The sequence below is a fragment of the Balaenoptera musculus genome, chromosome 15, assembly GCF_009873245.2.
Source record: "Balaenoptera musculus isolate JJ_BM4_2016_0621 chromosome 15, mBalMus1.pri.v3, whole genome shotgun sequence".
NCBI lineage: Eukaryota > Metazoa > Chordata > Mammalia > Artiodactyla > Balaenopteridae > Balaenoptera > Balaenoptera musculus.
In genome coordinates, this window is record NC_045799.1 from 73,728,783 (window position 1) to 73,748,323 (window position 19,541).

The window sequence follows — 19,541 nt, forward strand, 5'->3', positions numbered from 1 at the left end:
TTTGAGTGTATTGGTTGTTTATGCTCCTTTGTGATTGTGTGGCTGACTGGGAGCCTTGGCTTGCTGGCATCACAAGAGTGTATTGTACTGCATATGGCTAGCCTGGGAGAAGGTCAAAATTCAAAATTCAAAGTAAGGTGTCTACTAAATTTGTATCGCTTTCGCAACATCGAACCATTATAAGTCAGGGACTTATGGTTACAGTTTTGTAGTGAAGGATACAAATCTGAAACCACCAAATGGAAAGGAAGCATAGGGGAAGATCTGAGAGTGGAGGGTTGGGGAAGAGACCCAGAGTTTCTGTGCCCCCTCCTCGTGGAATCTGGGCACATCACCCTCCCACCCCATCAATGTGTTCACCACCTAGGAAGCTCTACTGAGCTTTATTTTTTACTTTATAAATTTATTTATTTATTTATTTATTTTTGGCTGTGTTGAGTCTTCGTTGCGGTGCACGGGCTTCTCATTTCAGTGGCTTCTCTTGTTGCGGAGCATGGGCTCTAGGCGTGCGGGCTTCAGTAGTTGTGGCACGTGGGCTTCAGTAGTTGTGGCACATGGGCTCAGTAGTGGCTCGCGGGCTCCAGAGCGCTGGCTCAGTTGTTGTGGTGCACAGGCTTAGTTGCTCCATAGCATGTGGGATCTTCCTGGACCAGGGCTCGAACCCGTGTCCCCTGGGTTGGCAGGTGGATTCTTAACCACTGCGCCACCAGGGAAGCCCTATACTGAGCTTTAGCATCCAGAATTTTTATTGGGGTTTCATTATGTAGGCATGATTAATTAGATCATTGGCCAGGTGTTTGAACTCAATCTCCAGCCAACCTCCCATCCCCCTCATGTCCCTGGAGATCCAGCTGGCCCAAAGTTGCATTATGTGATTGTCTTCTGGTGACCAGCTCTCTTCCTGAAGCTATCTAGGGGCCCACTGTGAGTCACCTCATTAGCATAACAAAGACACTTCTGTCTCTTTAGGAAATGCCAGGGTTTTTTGAAGCTCTGTGCCAGGAGCTAGGGACAAAGACCAGATGTATTCTTTATTATGCCACAGACCTAGAAACAAACAGAGTAAGCACTCAGATCTTGTTTTCTAAAGTCATTCCCCTACTAAAAGGAACTAGGGCTCCTTGAAGAAATGGCTGATTCCAAGTTGGGGAAGGGAATGTAACAGATGAGCCTGGGACGTCTTGTTGAGTAGGTAGGTCCTCAGTGTCTAAAGGATATAGGAACCAGCTTGAGGAGTTTCCCACAGGCCAAATATGGGGCAGTTTGAACATCAAAGATCAATATAATGATTATACAATGAACATAATGGATTATATTACATCAAATAAAAAAAAATCAATCCTTGTGCTACTCAAAAAAAAAAAAAGGGAGGCACAGGAGAAAGTCTTATTTTTTTTTTTGGACTTTTTTTTTTCTTTTTAACATCTATATTGGACTATAATTGCTTTACAATGGTGTGTTAGTTTCTGCTGTATAATAAAGTGAATCAGCTATACATATACATATATCCCCATATCTCCTCCCTCTTGCATCTCCCTCCCACCTTCCCTATCACACCCCCTAGGTGGTCACAAAGCACCGAGCTGATCTCCCTGTGCTATGTGGCTGCTTCCCACTAGCTATCTGGTTTATGTTTGGTAGTGTGTATATGTCCATGACACTCTCTCACTTTGTCCCAGCTTACCCTTCCCCCTCCCCGTGTGCTCAAGTCCATTCTCTACGTCTGCATCTTTATTCCTGTCCTGCCCCTAGGTTTTTCAGAACCTTTTTTTTTCTTTTTAGATTCCATATATATGTGTTAGCATACAGTATTTGTTTTTCTCTTTCTGACTTACTTCAATCTGTATGACAGACTCTAGGTCCATCTACCTCACTACAAATAACTCAATTTCGTTTCTTTTTATGGCTGAGTAATATTCCATTGTATATATGTGCCACATCTTCTTTATCCATTCATCTGTCAGTGGACACTTAGGTTGCTTCCATGTCCTGGCTATTGTAAATAGAGCTGCAATGAACATTGTGGTACATGACTCTTTATGAATTATGGTTTTCTCAGGGTATATGCCCTGTAGTGGGATTGCTGGGTCATATGGTAGTTCTATTTTTAGTTTTTTAAGGAACCTCCATACTGTTCTCCATAGTGGCTGTATCAATTTACATTCCCACCAACAGTGCAAGAGGGTTCCCTTTTCTCTACACCCTCTCCAGCATTTGTTGTTTGTAGATTTTCTGATGATGCCCACTCTTACTGGTGTGAGGTGATACCTCATTGTAGTTTTGATTTGCATTTCTCTAATAATTAGTGATGTTGAGCAGCTTTTCATGTGCTTCTAGGCCATCTGGATGTCTTCTTTGGAGAAATATCTTAATTTAGGTCTTCTGCCCATTTTTGGATTGGGTTATTTGTTTTTTTAATATTGAACTGCATGACCTGTTTATATATTTTGGCGATTAATCTTTTGTCCGTTGATTCGTTTGCAAATATTTTCTCCCATTCTGAGGGTTGTCTTTTCATCTTGTTTATGGTTTCCTTTGCTGTGCAAAAGCTTTGAAGTTTCATTAGGTCCCATTTGTTTATTTTTGTTTTTATTTCCATTACTCTAGGAGGTGGATCAAAAAAGATCTTGCTGTGAGTTATGTCAAAGAGTGTTCTTCCTATGTTTTCCTTTAAGAGGTTTATAGTGTCTGGTCTTACATTTAGGTCTCTACTCCATTTTGAGTTTATTTTTGTGTATGGTGTTAGGGAGTGTTCTCACTTCATTCTTTTACACGTAGCTGTCCAGTTTTCCCAGCACCACTTATTGAAGAGACTGTCTTTTCTCCATTGTATATCCTTGCCTCCTTTGTCATAGATTAGTTGACCATAGGTGGGTGGGTTTATCTCTGGGCTTTCTATCTTGTTCCATTGATCTATGTTTCTGTTTTTGTGCCAGTACCATATTGTCCTGATTACTGTAGCTTTATAGTATAGTCTGAAGTCAGGGAGTCTGATTCCTCCAGCTCCTTTTTTTTTCCCTCAAGACTGCTTTGGCTATTCAGGGTCTTTTGTGTCTCCATACAAATTTAAAGATTTTTTGTTCTTGTTCCGTAAAAAATGCCATTGGTAATTTGACAGGGATTGCATTGAATCTGTAGATTGCTTTGGGTAGTATAGTCATTTTCACAATATTGATTCTTCCAATCCAAGAACATGGTATATCTCTCTATCTGTTTGTATCATCTTTAATTTCTTTTATCAGTGTCTTATAGTTTTCTGCATACAGGTCTTTTGTCTCCCTAGGTGGGTTTATTCCTAGGTATTTTATTCTTTTTGTTGCAATGGTAAATGGGAGTGTTTCCTTAATTTCTCTTTCAGATTTTTCATCATTAGTGTATAGGAATGCAAGAGATTTCTGTGCATTAATTTTGTATCCTGCAACTTTACCAAATTCATTGATTAGCTCTAGTAGTTTTCTGGTGGCATCTTTAGGATTCTCTATGTATAGTATCATGTCATCTGCAAACAGTGGCAGTTTTACTTCTTCTTTTCCAATTTGTATTCCTTTTATTTCTTTTTCTTCTCTGATTGCCGTGGCTAGGACTTCCAAAACTATGTTGAATAATAGTGGCAAGAGTGGACAACCTTGTCTTGTTCCTGTTCTTAGAGGAAATGCTTTCAGTTTTTTACCATTGAGAATAATGTTTGCTGTGGGTTTGTCCTATATGGCCTTTATTATGTTGAGGTAGGCTCCCTGTATGCCCACTTTCTGGAGAGTTTTTATCATAAATGGGTGTAGAATTTTGTCAAAAGCTTTTTCTGCATCTATTGAGATGATCATATGGTTTTTATTCTTCAGTTTGTTAATATGGTGTATCACATTGATTGATTTGCGTATATTGAAGAATCCTTGCATCCCTGGGATAAATCCCACTTGATCATGGTGTATGATCCTTTTAATGTGTTGTTGGATTCTGTTTGCTAGTATTTTGTTGAGGATTTTTGCATCTATATTCATCAGTGATGTTGGTCTGTAATTTTCTTTTTTTGTAGTATCTTTGTCTGGTTTTGGTATCAGGGTGATGGTGGCCCCATAGAATGAGTTTGGGAGTGTTCCTTCCTCTGCAATTTTTTGGAAGAGTTTGAGAAGGATGGGTGTTAGCTCTTCGCTAAATGTTTGATAGAATTCACCTGTGAAGCCAGCTGGTCCTGGACTTTTGTTTGTTGGAAGATTTTTAATCACAGTTTCAATTTCATTACTTGTGATTGGTCTGTTCATATTTTCTATTTCTTCCTGTTTCAGTCTTGGAAGCTTATACCTTTCTAAGAATTTGTCCATTTCTTCCAGGTTGTCCATTTTATTGGCATAGAGTTGCTTGTAGTAGTCTCTTAGGATGCTTTGTATTTCTGTGGTGTCTGGTGTAACTTCTCCTTTTTCATTTCTAGCTAATGGTTTATCAATTTTGTTTATCTTCTCAAAGAACCAGCTTTTAGTTTTATTGATCTTTGCTATTGTTTTGTTTCTATTTCATTTATTTCTGCTCTGATCTGTATTTCTTTCCTTCTGCTCACTTTCGGTTTTGTTTGTTCTTCTTTTTCTAGTTCCTTTAGGTGTAAGGTTAGATTGTTTATTTGAGGTTTTTCTTGTTTCTTGAGGTAGCCTTGTATTGCTATAAACTTTCCTCTTAGAACTGCTTTTGCTGCATCCCATAGGTTTTGGATCATCGTGTTTTCATTATCATTTTTCTCTAGGTATTTTTTGATTTCCTCTTTGATTTCTTCAGTGATCTCTTGGTTATTTAGTAATGTATTGTTTAGCCTCCATGTGTTTGTTTTTTTTACGTTTTTTTTCCCCTGTAATTCATTTCTAATCTCATAGCGTTGTGGTCAGAAAAGATGCTTGATATGATTTCAATTTTCTTAAATTTACTGAGGCTTGATTTGTGACCCAAGATGTGATCTATCCTGGAGAATGTTCCGTGCGCACTTGAGAAGAAATTGTAATCTGCTGTTTTTGGATGGAATGTCCTATAAATATCAATGAAATCTATCTGGTCTGTTGTGTCATTTAAAGCTTCTGTTTCCTTATTTATTTTCATTTTGGATGATCTGTCCATTGGTGTAAGTGAGGTGTTAAATTCCCCCACTATTATTGTGTTACTGTCGATTTCCTCTTTTATAGCTGTTAGCTGTTGCCTTATGTATTGAGGTGCTCCTATGTTGGGTGCATATATGTTTATAATTGTTATATCTTCTTCTTGGATTGATCCCTTGATCATTATGTAGTGTCCTTCCGTGTCTCTTGTAAGGAGGAAGTCTTTACAGAAGGTTTCCAGATTATAAATAAAGAAGGCATGATAGAATTAGGAAATTACCTATTTGCAGTCCCTAGTGTAATAATTGATTTAAGCAAGGATTAGGTGAAATGTATTTGAGGAACAGATATTGACATAGTCTCAAAACATCATGCCAGGAACTAAACCACTTAGACGTGCCAAAAATGAATAAATCAGTGGGGAAAAAAAAGTCCCCCATAGATTATTTACTAAGCATAAAGGGAAAAATGTACCTTTACAAAGAATCAAATTTAACATCATCATTTATGTTACAGCTTGACCTTATGTACCTCCTGATATGATGTGTAGCAAGGTGTATGTGACATCATCTATGCAATTTTGTGTCAAAAAAGTTTAACCTGAATCTAATGAGGAAACAATCAGACAAATCCAGAACATGGGGCAGTCTAGGAGACAACAGGCCAGGCTCTTTAAAGAGTCTATCTATGCTGTAGACAGTAACAACAACAATAAAACGTGGGGTGGGTACTGTTCTAAGATTTTAAAAAACTAATGAAATATAAACAAATGCATTGTATAAACTTTGATCTTGAATCGGAGAGAAAAGACCATTGTCTGGACATTTGAGGACATTTGAATTGAATTTTCTATTAGGTAATATTAGATTTATGTTAATTTTTCAAATTGTAATAATGGTGTTGTAGTTCTGTAGGTTCATATCTTTTTCTTGGAGATGAATTTTGCAGTAGTTTAAGGGTGAGGGCTGTGGTGTCTGCAACATACTTTCAAGTGGTTCAGCAAAATTTTGTTTTTATACATAACACACACATACTTACATGTGTATTACAAGTGTTTGTGTGTGTGTGTGTTTATAGATAGATATTGATCAAGCAAAAGTAGTGAATCTAGGTGAAGGGAACGTGGGTCTTCACTGTACCTTTCAACTTTTCTGAAGTTTTCAAGATAAAGAGTGTCAGGGGAACTATTTTCCCATGCCCACAAAACAAAATAAAACAAAATAAGAGACCTACAAAACAAAATAAAACAAAAAAACTAGTATCACTGGATTATGAATTATTTATGATATTGCCATATGAAATACCACTTTTTGATAGGACTAGTTGGTGAATAACTAGTTTTGAATTATATAAAAGTCTTGAGTACTTATTATATCTGTAAAACATGAAGACCTTCTAATTTTACTCTGGGTAGACTCATACGATAGCAAATGGTAATTTAAGGAAACAAATTTAACGATTTTTAATTTAATTTTGACTAGTTAAAATTTTTTTCACTATAGGGACTTCCCTGGCTGTCTAGTGGTTTAGACTCTGTGCTTCCATTGCAGGGGGCGTGGGTTCGATCCCTGGTTGGGGGACTAAGATCCCACAAGCTGAGTGGCTCAGCCCAAAAAAATTAAATTAAATTAAATTAAAAAAATTTTTTTTCACTATAAATTAACAAACTTGTAATAATGAAAATTTGGAAAATAGAGAAAGGGCAAAAACCTACCAGTAATTCCATCTCCTCAGAAAAAAATCACTATTAGTAATTAAATAAATATTGGAATATTTATTTAAATTTTATTTCACATGCACCTAAATTTCTACTTTTTTTAAAATTAATTAATTTATTTATGGCTGCATTGGGTCTTCGTTGCTGTGTGCAGGCTTTCTCTAGTTTCAGAGAGCGCGGGCTACTCTTCGTTGCGGTGTGCGGACTTCTCATTGCGGTGGCTTTGCTTGTTGTGGAGCAGGAGCTCTAGGTGCACGGACTTCAGTAGTTGTGGCACATGGGCTCAGTAGTTGTGGCTCGCTGGCTCTAGAGCGCAGGCTGAGTTGTTGTGGTGCATGGGTTTAGTTGCTCTGCGGCATGTGGGATCCTCCTGGACCAGGGCTCACACCCATGTCCCCTGCATTGGCAGGCAGATTCCTAACCACTGTGCCACCAAGGAAGTCCCTAAATCTCTATTTTATTATAAAAATATTTATCATATTCTTCAGACAGTCTTTATAACCTTATTTAAAAACTCTTACAGAAAAATCTTTCTAAAGTAATAAATACTGGTATAGTCTATGTTACAACAAGGATTACTTTTGGGAAGTTATCATAAAAGCTGCTTTGTTTTGAGTTTTACTGTCCTTTTTCAACCTGCATGGGAGGGGGACCCCTTCCCCTGTCTTGGGATGAAAACTCTGATGGACTCCATGACTTTTCTGGTCATTTTTGGTCATAAAGTATGACAGGCACTTTAAGGTACAAAGTCTTAATTTGGCGGTAGAATGTCCAGTCCTATGTAATACTAAGTAATACTAAATAAACGAAGTCAAAGTTTCCAGTTTAATTCAAAGTGAAACTTCTCCCCTCCTTATTGTCTGCTCTCTGACGTATTTGCTAGTAGCTATTTTATAATATCTCCTTAGGGTTTGGGGCGTGGATGGGGGAAGCAGGAGATAAAGAGAAGTGGGAAAGTTCTTACTTGGCACTGTCACAAGAGGACTTTGTGCTGTCTCATTGTCAGGTGTTTAAACTTGACTCTTCTTCCAGGCAGCGTGTTTAGTGCTCCTTTGGAGACACTGTCCATGGGTGTCTCCGGACCTGGCGCCTTGCACTGAGCACGTTTACTCTGAGAAGTGTGCTTCTGATGGTCCTCACTCCATCCTCGGAGCCCTGTACCTCTGGTTTCCCCTCTTTTGAGGTCTTTCGTCTGTTCTCCTCTCTGGTTGCCCAATGGGCCAGGATCGAAGATCTCCCCCACCCCTACCCCACTCCCAAGGGAATGCTCCTGAGTTCTTTATTCTGGGAGCACAGGCCGATTCCTCTCCAGCAGCAGTGCTCACTTGCTAAAGCAACTAGTCAGGCCTTCTGCCCTCTGGATTTCCTGGGCAGGAGTCATTCACCAGTCTGAGTGCAGGAGATACATAGCGGCTTCTTTGAGGTTCCTGGGGTTTGAGGTGAGAACACAGCCCTCCACCCCCAAACGTCTCTTCATTTGAGGCACATGAAGGAGCTCAAAATACCTTTCTAACATTCTCTGAAGAAATCCTCAAAAATCCTCTCTTGTTATCTCCATACTCTCTACCCTTTCATATCCTTGATGTCAGGGAGGCACTTTTCAAGTTCTTAAACTTGTTCTCAGATATTTCCTTTGAAAATTTAAATTTTTTTTTTTTTTTCAATTTATCTTTTGGCCGTGCTGCATGGCATGTGGGATCTTGGTTCCCTGACCAGGGATCGAACCCATGCCCCCTGCATTGGAAGCGCAGAGTCTTAACCACTGGACCACCAGGGAAGTCCCATCCTTTGAAAATTTATAACTTGATCTGACCCTCTCTTTGGAGTTTCATTTAATTTAATACCCTGTTTACATATGTTTAAAAAACTCGAAGAATACAGTCCCCTGTCCCTATTCTTCCTAAATGTACTTTCACAGGTAACTGCAGTTTACACTTTGACACTATTCTTCCAGGTATTTTACTGCCTTTACAAACACACCTGCATTTTGGTATAACTTCGTTTTTTGGGCTACACAGATGGAATAATTTTGTACTCCAAGTCTACAGACTACTTTTTTCCATTGAACATGACAGCTTTCCAGTCCTGTGATAGAGATCTGCCTAATTAATTTTAATGTTTATGTAGTAGTCCACAATTATGTCCCATAGTTATTTGACTCTTGTTGATTAACATTTAGGTGTTTTCTGATTTCTATAATGAGCACTCTTTTTTTTTTTTTTTAAACCTATTTTAATTCCTGAATTGTACTTTTTTTTTTTTCTTTTTTTTTGGTTGTGCCACGTGGCTTGTGGGAGTTCCCTGACCAGGGATTGAACCTGGGCCACAGCAATGACAGTGCTGAATCCTAACCACTAGACCACCAGGGAACTCCCTATAATGAACACTCTTGCTCTTATACTTTTCATGACTGATAAATTTATCTTGAGTAAATTCGTAAAATTTAAATTTCTGGATCAAAGAGAATTTTATAATTTTGATGATATTTCTAAATTGCCCTGTAAAAAGCTGAAAACATTTTTATTTCTTCTTACTGCATAAGAGAGAGATGAGAATGCCTGTTTCTCTATACCCTTGCCAACCCCCAGGTGTTCTCAATCTTTTAAATCTTACCAACCTGAAAGGTGAAAAATAATAACCTTAAAAAAGAATAATTTGCATTTCTTTAATTTTGAGTGAGATTGAATGTATTTTTTTCCTGTGAAGCATCTCTTTCTGTCTACCTGGAGTTAGACAGACTACAAAGTCTGAGGGCACAGTTCCCGAGACTGCTTTCACTTCTGATACCAACTGCAAGTTTGGGGGGGGTCTGTAAAAACCTCCCTCAGATTCAGTCATTTGCTATAAAGACTCACAGAACTCACTGAAAGCTGTCACCCTCATGATTACGGTTGCTAGGAAAGGGTACAGAAAAACCAGCCAAAGGAGGAGATGCATAGAGCAGAGTCTGGGAAGCATTCGTTCATCGTCCTCAGGACGTGCTACCCTCTCAGCACGGATGTGTGACATGACACGTGGAGCGTCGCCAACCTGGGAAGCTCACCTGAGCTTCGGTGTCCAGAGTTTTTATGGGGGCTTCATTATGTAGGCATGCCCGATTGATTGATTGCCCACGGGGTTGAATCCAGCCTACAGCACAGCACCCCCAAAACTTGGCGTGAGTCACCCTAATAGCGTAAACTGTCAAGTGCCTCTGAAGGGCCCACCGTGAATAAAGGTACTCCCAACACTCAGGAAGTTCCAGGGGGTTAGAGGTTACTTTCCAGGAACTGGGGAAAGGCCAGACTTCTCTTTGGGCAAGGCCAAATTCTTTACTACACACTGTCCTATGCCCGTTCTTATATCGGGATATTTGGTTCCTTTTGTAGAGATCATAACCCAAAAATACTCTATGAGTGTAAAACTAAACTATAGAATCCAAAATTATTTTCCGAATTTAAAATTATGATTGTTCCTCTTGCGGCATTTTGTTACTTATTTCCTAATACGTCTGTGTGTTGGTGTTGTTGCTGTCATTTTTAGTAGCTTTTGTATTTTAGAAGCCCTGGCAGAGGAGCTGTTAAGAATGACAGGTTTGTGGGATGTAGGTTCAGGGCCTGCACCAGCCAGTTTGTAACTTGGCGCTCTTAGGGCAAAGCTTAATCTTCTCTGGCCTTAATCCCCATGTCTGAGAAACGTGGACCATAACCTCTGCCTTCCTCACAGCGTTGTTGTGAGTCAGATGAGAACTGTGCGTGAAAATGCATTACAGTCTCTGAGAGCCTGACAGATTGAAATGAGAAGGAAATATGCTTAGACATTTTAAATTTGCTTACGCATTCTGCTAGAGTTGGTCGTTTAGTCTGTTTTCAGGTTTTCTGCTGTTGTAATTAGCACTGATCTGAGACCTTTTTTACTTAAAAGAGAATATTGATATTTTCTTGGTTTATATTTTCTCCAAGTTGAGATACTGGGTCAAAGCAAATATATAATTTCATGACTCTTAATAAAAATCTGAGTAATTTTAAAAGGTGAAACTGTCTTGAAATGGGATAGATTTCAGTGCATGAGATGCCTGATTTAGGTAGATTTCTGGATCTACCAAGTTTAAGAGAAGATATTTATAGCTTTATTTGTAGTGGGTGAGGAGTTTGGGATAATTTTTTTTTCCAACTTCATTGAGGTATGATTGACAAATAAAATTTTATATACTTGGGTTGTACAATGTGATTTTTTTTTAGGGTGTATAATGTGACGTTTGATATGTGTGTACAATGCTTAACCATAGCCCACACATCCCCACTTCATATCGCTAACATTGTGTATGTGTGTGTGTGTGTGTGTGTGTGTGTGCATGTGCGTGCGTGCGCACTGAGAACACACAAGATCTACTTTCAGCAAATTTCACAGGTACTGTAAGAGTTTGGAATAGTTTGCGGGTCCATTTTTTTCCTTTTCCTTTTTCCTCATGTCCATTAGAGGGCACTGTAGAAAAAGCACTAAGGAAAAATTTGGACGTCCATGTAAATTATTTTTTGAAATGAAATGATTTTGGACTTTATGAACTTTAAGCAGCTGGCTTATGATATTTCAGGTTTCTCATAGAAATCACTCATAAAATCATCAGATCTAGGGGAAAAAAAATATATTTCCAACTTCAGTACAGCATGAAAATAATTGCCCCGTTTTTTGTTTTTCATTATTTTTAGGTTACAGCAGGGTTTCCATATGTGTCCTGTGTGTTCATTTGATATTGGAGACAGTATACTAAAATTCAGTGATGGATGTTATTACCGCTTGGCTCTTCTTTTTTGTATCTCTGGGGAGCATTTTCTTTGGGGTCCATCCACGCAGGTTCCTGAGCTGCTTTCTGCATGTTCATCATTCTACATCACATTAATTGCCTTGGTTGTTACCGCAGAGGAAGCAGTACGCGCTAATACCTAAGAGCCTCAGCTGTAGAGTTGGGCCAGAGCACTCCTACTGTAAGACCTCTTTTGAATAATATTCGCTAACTTTCATGGTGTCACACTATCTCAGCTTGTGTGTCTGGGCAAGTTATTTCACTCTGTGTGCTAGAGTGGGAGACGATAACAGTAACTGCTTTATAAAGTTGTTTGGAAGATACAGTAAGTTAATCCATCTAAAGCCTTTATTTTATTGCCTGCCACATAGTATGTCCTTGATAACTAATAACTATTATTGTCTAAGGAGATATCTTCAAATGGGATACGTTTGGTCTGACTAGAATACCACCGTGGTTTCTACCCCCCTCCCTCTGCAGCAAGGCAGTAATTCTAGGGCCAAAGAGAATTTGAAGGGTGGGAGTGAGAACCGAGAACAAGAGAGCTAGAGTTTGAAACGTTGCACGTGCCAAGGGGATGGGGTGTTAGGGGAATATGGCAAGTTGGGGAACTCTCTAAGCAGTTTGGTATGTTAAGAGTGGAGTGCGGTGGGGATGTGTGGAGAGGTGAAATAGAGAAGGAAGGCAGGGGCAGGATCCTGGAGGCCTCTTCATCCTCTGTCATGGGAGTGTGAGCTTTGTCCTAAAGGCAGTGGGAAGCAATGTGATTTGATTGAATAGGATGAGTGGGTTGGAGGTGTGGGGGGAGAGAGCTCCAGGGTAGGTTCAGACGATTAGGAGAAATCGAAGTACACGTTAGATAATCTCATTCAGTCCTCACAAAGACCCTGGTATCTGTACTGTCACCTCCACTTTATCATTTTACAGGGCAGGACACAAGCTTAGAGAAGCAAAGCAGTTTGTCCAGAGTCGGATGGCTGCCTCCTAAGCGGTGGGACCAAGCCCAGGCTCCATCTCTTTGTCTCACTCCCCTTTGCTGCCTCCCCAGGAGGGAAGCTGGGGAGTTTGGGTAGAGAACAAGGAGTCAGGAAGAGCCTGCCAATGCTTAGGTTGTTTATTTTCTGTTTCTCTCATGTTGTGCTTGTAAATGTAAAGCAGATTGCTACTTGTTTTCTTCCTGCAGTAAATAAATGTTGCTAAAATACTCCCCACAGCATGTTCTGGTTAAGCAGGCAAACAGTGGTATCAGTATCATTAGTTTTGGAAATAAAGGCGGATGCTTGGTAATTACTCACCAGAGAAACATTTCAATTTACAAAAGGAGCTCGGTGTGTCCAGTTCTGATTATAAGGCTGCATAGTACTGCAGTGTAACAACATGAAGCTGGTTCTCCTTTCATAATTATTTTTAAGGCTTTAAGTGTTAAATTCACCCTCAAATGTAAGGTGACGTCTCTTCAACCCCAAGGTTGGCACTTAACCAACTAGGTTAACAAATCCCCTTTTTGTCTTGTTTTTATCCTAGGCAATATTGGGGTGGTACTGTGGTTTCTGGGATGAAGGTGTGGAAATGAATTAGGTAATATTGTATAATATCTTTTTCTTTTTCTTTTTTTTTTTTTAAGAGAATTGGTACCACTTTTTGGCTCCCATTATTACAGCAGATTCATATATTTCCGTCTATTTATAAAGAACTTTTCACTTATTTATAGTCATTTTCCTAAGTGCCTAGGAAGTGAGCTTATAATCAGTTTTCCATTTTGTGTATCAGAAAATAGCAGCTTGGAGAGGGCATGCGTTTTCTTTCAAGACAAGTGTGATGGTTTTGGGAGTTGGGGAGGGGTGGAAGGTTGGAGACAGGGAGACTTTAGTTTGGCTATTGCACTTGTCCCTTAGGTGAAACCAAGGCTGGGGGCAAAAGCAGTGGCATTGTGGATGGAGAGAACCCATACGTTGAGAATTAAAAGTTTAGAACTTGGTCACGCGTTGTCCAATGGGTGTGCAGGAGAGGAAGGAATCCAGATTGACCAGTTCTGGAATCTTCATTTATTTCTGCTTAGACTGTGTAACGGCTATGAAAAAATAAATAAAAATATACGGGTCCTATGTCAGTTGTTATGTTGTTATATTCTGGGCAAACAGGGGAAAATGTCTGCAGATAGGAGATTAGAATTAGAATTTGAATGGGGCTTTGCACTTCCTTGGAGAGTGTTGTGAACCATTGTATTTCTTTTCAGAAATGGAGTTACTGCTGCATATGCAAGATAGGACTAAACTGTCATAGAGGGAAAGAATGATAAATGTTTGTCCTGAATACCCAAGACCTTTAATCATAGCCGCTGATCTCTTTCCATATGAATTATGTGTCCAAATGATTGAATCTGGAGTAGCTGCACTCACATTTTATAATAGATAATTTCTCTAGTGTTGGGACATGGACAGTGTTCCATGGCCATTCTTTTTTTTTTTAAATAAATTTATTTATTTATTTTTGGCTGCATTGGGTCTTTGTTGTGGTGCACAGGCTTCTCATTGCGGTGCGCGGGCTTCTCGTTGCCATGGCCTCTCTTGTTGTGGAGCACGGGCTCTAGGCCTGCAGGCTCAGTAGTTGTGGCTCGCAGGCTCTAGAGTGCAGGCTCAGTAGTTGTGGCTCATGGGCTTAGTTGCTCCACGGCATGTGGGATCTTCCTGGACCAGGGCTCGAACCCTTGTCCCCTGCATTGGCAGGTGGATTCTCAACCACTGCGCCACCAGGGAAGCCCTCCATGGCCATTCTTTAAGAGTGTGTTCATTTTATGGGGGTCATAAGTTCATGTTTAAAACCATATTGGGGTGTCTTTGGAGCTCTGAGCACAGTGGTCAGAGGCCAGTGTTATGCTGGGTCCAGTTTTGGATTTACGTGGCCTTTAGGGTAAGCAGTTAAGCTGGTGATATTTTGTGGTGACAGGCTTTTGAGGGCAGATATTGCCACCTACTATCAATTCTTGCATGATTAGTAGGGAATTACAGTAACTTGCTTCAGAATTACTTCAGGGACATTTAAATGCTCTCAAGGTCAAGGTTAGTTCACTTGGCTCCACCACAAGACTTCCTTGGAACTCAAGCTCACATCTTTGCTTTTAGGTCTGAAATAGACTTAAAAAAAAAAAAGAACAAGCCTTAGGATTCTTTTTAAAAAATATTTATTTATTTATTTGGTTGCACTGGGTCTTAGTTGCGGCAGGCGGGCTCCTTAGTTGCAGCATGTGAACTCTTAGTTGCGGCATGCATGTGGGATATAGTTCCCTGACCAGGGATCGAACCCAGTTCCCCTGCACTGGGAGCTTGGAGTCTTATCCACTGCGCCACCAGGGACGTCCCTGGTGGGACAGCAAATCCCTATTCCCTTCCTGCCCAGGTTCAAACATGGATCACCCTCCTTTTTCTGTATTAGTTGAGCACAGACCCGAGACGTCATGTCATCTGTGAGGTGTTGTCACTTTTAGGTAGAAAGGGCATTGTTGTGAGTCTGCTCGTCGGTTCACTGGGGTCTAGACACTGAAAATGGACAGGCACTGAGGGTAGTTTAGGGCTTGGTGGTAGGGCTCCTGCCCAGGTGAGTTATTTTGGATTTCTGCAGCTCTTAGTAAGATCTGGTGAATGTCTCCTCTGAAGTGTAACACAGACTTTGTGGGTTGTCTCAAAATGATTAATTAGCACTTTAACCATCTTCCAAAAAGGTATTGAGATAACTTTAAAATATATATACGTGTAATGAGATTTAAAAAGAGAGGAAGAAATCAATGTAAAGGGTGAATGGGGGGGGGTCATCTTGTAATATGACGTCACTGACAGAATATAAGACAAGGATGATGCAAGGCCTGATACAGTGATCAGAGTTGTGCTGTGAATTTTCCAGTGGCCAGAGTCAAAAGGAAACACAGTTTTATATTATCCTTCAGATTTATTTCTGTCACTGAAGACACATTTTCACCATGGGATCTTCTGTAAGAAGCCTTTGGGGCTGCAGGTGGAGGTGGTGGAGTGACTTGGTTTCTGAGCAGGTGGCTGTCTGGGCAGCTCAGAGCACATTTTTGACTTGTTTTTGGGGTTTGCAGATGTTATAACCAGCACTCCTATAATTTAGTGAAGTCGTATTATGTATCAGGCGTTGTGCCAGGTAATTTTGTTTCATTTAATCTTCGACACAGTTCTGCTCCATAGATATTACTTTTCTCTCTTTTCAGGTGAGGAAATTGAAATTTAGAGAAATAACTTGCTGAAGTTGGGCAGCTGTCTGTACTCAGATTGTGAAAACTATTTGACATCTATATAAGTGGATTATTGATTTATGTTTTGTGGATATATGTATTTGAATATGTAGTTACTTTCCTTGGGAAAAAAAAAAAAAAAAGACCCTGGTGTGTCTTTAGCTCAGTGTGTGACTGGAAATGTGATCACTTGGAAGAGAACAGGTTTATGGGCTGCGGTTCGTGATGAACCCTTCTATCCATGCTACATGTGTATGATTGTCATGCTGTTATTTCCCTTGCCCATTACCAATTCTGGGTTTCATTCATTTTAATACAGAGAGAAAAGGAGCGGCAGGAAGGGGAAACCAGTTTGATCAGGAGCGCAGTGAAGAATGAAGCCAGTGAAAGAAGAGCTATGATAACTCCTGCTCTCCGAGAAGCCCTGACTAAACAAGGTGAAAGTCCTCAAGAACTGTTATAACTCTACACTCTTAAGCATTCTAAAAGAGGAAACATAAAATAGGGATTGCCAAGAGGAACAAAGATAAAGAAGTCCCGCTATAGTTGGCTCAGCTGCTGTGTGGTCGTGGCAGCTGTAGCTGTTTCGGGAGTCACGGTCTTGTTTCTGTGGATCACTTGTGTGTTGGCTGCCTGGACCAGCAAGGGTTCTTCTTCGCTGGGTTTATTGGGATGGTACTTTACCGTCAGTGAGGCTCAGGTATGCAGATGGAAGATGCAATCTCTGGTTTCTTTACACGTCACTGTTTATTAAGGGGAAATTATTAAACCTCATATGATATTAGGCTGGGTTAATTAGAAGTGTTTTATGTAGAAGTATATCTGGACTTCTGTGGTCCCACCTTATGAAGAAGGCTGCAGCTGAATGAACGAATAATATTGGTTTCCTGTAGAAGAAAGAGTAATAGACTGGGGGTGAGTAGACCGACTTCCTTCCCTCCCTCCCTCTTTCTATAATTATTGAGATCCTTTTATGTGACAGTTCCGGCAATGCAGAGGAACTTAAGATACTTGAAATATCTCCTTCAAGGAGCTCTCAACTTATTAGAGGAGACAGACAAAAATATACAGATTTTTTTACATAGAAATATATATGCCTTTTAATTAGAGTAGAATAAAGTGATTTTTTTTTTTTTTTAAAGAGAAGTATTTTCCCATCCTGAGGTTATACAAATATCCTGGATTTTTTTCCCATACGTTTTATTTTATTTTTATTTTTTTATTTTTTAAGATTTATTTATTGATTGATTGATTGCTATGTTGGGTCTTCGTTTCTGTGCTAGGGCTTTCTCTAGTTGCGGCGAGCGGGGGCCACTCTTCATCGCGGTGCGCGGGCCTCTCACTATCGTGGCCTCTCTTGTTGCGAAGCACAGGCTCCAGACGCGCAGGCTCAGTAGTTGTGGCTCACGGGCCCAGTTGCTCCGCGGCATGTGGGATCTTCCCAGACCAGGGCGCGAACCCGTGTCCCCTGCATTAGCAGGCAGATTCTCAACCACCGCGCCACCAGGGAAGCCCTATTTTATTTTTTTTAAAGAAATAAAGTGATTTTTTTTTTACGTCAAATCATATTTAATACTTCTGATTATTGTTCTGTTTGTCAGTATTGATGCAGAATTAAAAGTCTCATTCATATAGGAATAAAGTGATTTTTATAATAGGTTTAAATCTGTCATCTTGCTGTTTGTTTTCTACTTGTCTCATGTGTTCTTTGATTTCCTTTCTCTTGTTTTACTGCCTTCTTTTAGATTGTTTTTTAAATTATATGATTCTGTTTTACATCCTTTGTTAGCTTATTAGCTATAGCACCGTTTTGTTCCTTGGTGGTTGCTTGAGGTTTTATACTATACTGTATCACAGTACGTCATCACGTGGTGTTATACCACTTCATGTAAAGTGGAAGAACCTTCAATACTTCTGTTTTTGCCCTCCTCAACCTCTATGCAATTGTTTTCATACATTTTAGTTTTACACATGTTTTAAGCCCTGTGCTACATTGCTATTCTTTTGGTTTAAACAATTATCTATTACAGATTTAATTAGGAAAAAATTTTATATATTGACTCATGTAGTTACCACTTTTGGTACTTTTCATTCCTCTGTGTAAATCTGTGTTGTCTGATGGCCTTTTCCTTCTGCCTGAAGGACTGCTTTTTGCATTTCTTGTAGTGTGGGTTTGTTGGTGATGAATTATTTCAGCTTTTGTATATCTGAAAAAGGCTTTCTTTTGCCTTCATTTTTTTTTTTTAATTTTATTTATTTATTTATTTATTTATTTATTTTTGGCTGTGTTGGGTCTTCGTTTCTGTGCGAGGGCTTTCTCTAGTTGCGGCAAGCGGGGGCCACTCTTCATCGCGGTACGCGGGCCTCTCACCACCGCGGCCTCTCTTGTTGCGGAGCACAGGCTCCAGACGCGCAGGCTCAGTAGCTGTGGCTCACGGGCCTTGTCGCCCCGCGGCATGTGGGATCTTCCCAGACCAGGGGTCGAACCCGTGTCCCCTGCATTGGCAGGCAGATTCTCAACCACTGCGCCACCAGGGAAGCCCCTTGCCTTCATTTTTGAAGGATTTTTTTTGTTATTTAATTTTGTTTTATTTTTGAAGGATATTTTCTGATGTGTCTAGAATTGGCAGTTTTTTTCCTTTTTGCACTTTAAGGGTGTTATTCCACTGTCTGCTGGATCACAGTGCTCCTCATGAGGGCTCTGCAGTCATCTTTTGTTCGTTCCTTTCAAATGTCATGTTTTTTACCCCCTGATTTTCTTCTAACAACTGATTTTGAATGATTTTAATTATAATATATCTCAGTGTAGTTTTCTTCATGCTTCTTTACTTGGGATTTGTTGAGCTTCCTGGTTCTGTGGATGTATAGTTTTAATCAAATTTGGACAAATTTTGGCCATTATTTCTTCAAATATTTTTCTGCCACCCCCTCTCTTTCTTCTTTTTGGGGACTCCAATTACATGTATAATAGGCCACTTGAATTTGACCCATAGCTCACAGATGTGCTTTTCATATTTTAAAATTATTTTTTCTGTCCTGCTTTACCTGACTGGATAGTTTCTATTGCTGTCTTCAAGTTTAACTCAGTAATCTTTTCGTCTCTAATGTTGAATCTTCTAGTAATTCTATCCAGCGTATTTTTCCAGCTTAGATGTAGCTTTCATCTCTAGAAGTTCAGTTTAGGTCTTTTTCTAACTTCCATGTCTCTACTTAATTTTCAGAGCTTATGGAATACAATTATAACTGTTTTAATGTCCTTATCTGCCAACATCTGTGTCATTTCTGGGTCAGTTTTGGTTGCTGGATTATTCTCTCCATTATTGGTCATGTTTTCCTATCTTTTTGCATGCTTGGTAATCTTTGATTGGATGCCAGATCTAATTTTATGTTTTGGGGTACTGGATATTTTTGAATTCCTATACACATTCTTGAGCTTTGTTCTGGGATGAAGATAAATTACTTGGAAACAGCTTGAGCCTTTTCATCTTGCTTTTATGATTTGTTGGGTGAGACCAGAGCTGGCTCACTATACAGCTAATTTTTTCCCCCACCATTGAGGCAGAACACTTCTGTGTACTCTGCCCAATGCCTTGGAATCTTGAGGTTTTCTGTCTGACTGGTAGGAACAGGCACAGTTCCCAGCTGGCTGTGAGTACCAGGCATGCCTTTAATCTTTTCAGATGGTTCTTTCCCATTATTGGGTAGTTTTTCTCTCAC

The 19,541-nt window shown here is 39.8% G+C and overlaps 1 protein-coding gene and 1 non-coding gene across 4 annotated transcripts in view; one reads left to right on the forward strand and one right to left on the reverse strand.

Moving 5' to 3' along the window:
* LOC118881561 (S-adenosyl-L-methionine-dependent tRNA 4-demethylwyosine synthase TYW1) overlaps nucleotides 1-19,541 on the forward strand; it is a 203,470-nt gene that overhangs the window by 17,653 nt on the left and 166,276 nt on the right. For all 3 annotated transcript variants that reach the window (XM_036826658.1, XM_036826657.1, XM_036826659.1), the window contains exon 8: nucleotides 16,144-16,261. In XM_036826658.1, coding sequence (XP_036682553.1) covers nucleotides 16,144-16,261 — 118 coding nt within the window. The remainder of the gene's footprint in view (nucleotides 1-16,143; nucleotides 16,262-19,541) is intronic.
* TRNAD-GUC lies at nucleotides 9,090-9,161 on the reverse strand. The gene has a single exon. It is a non-coding gene; the product is annotated as a tRNA-Asp (tRNA).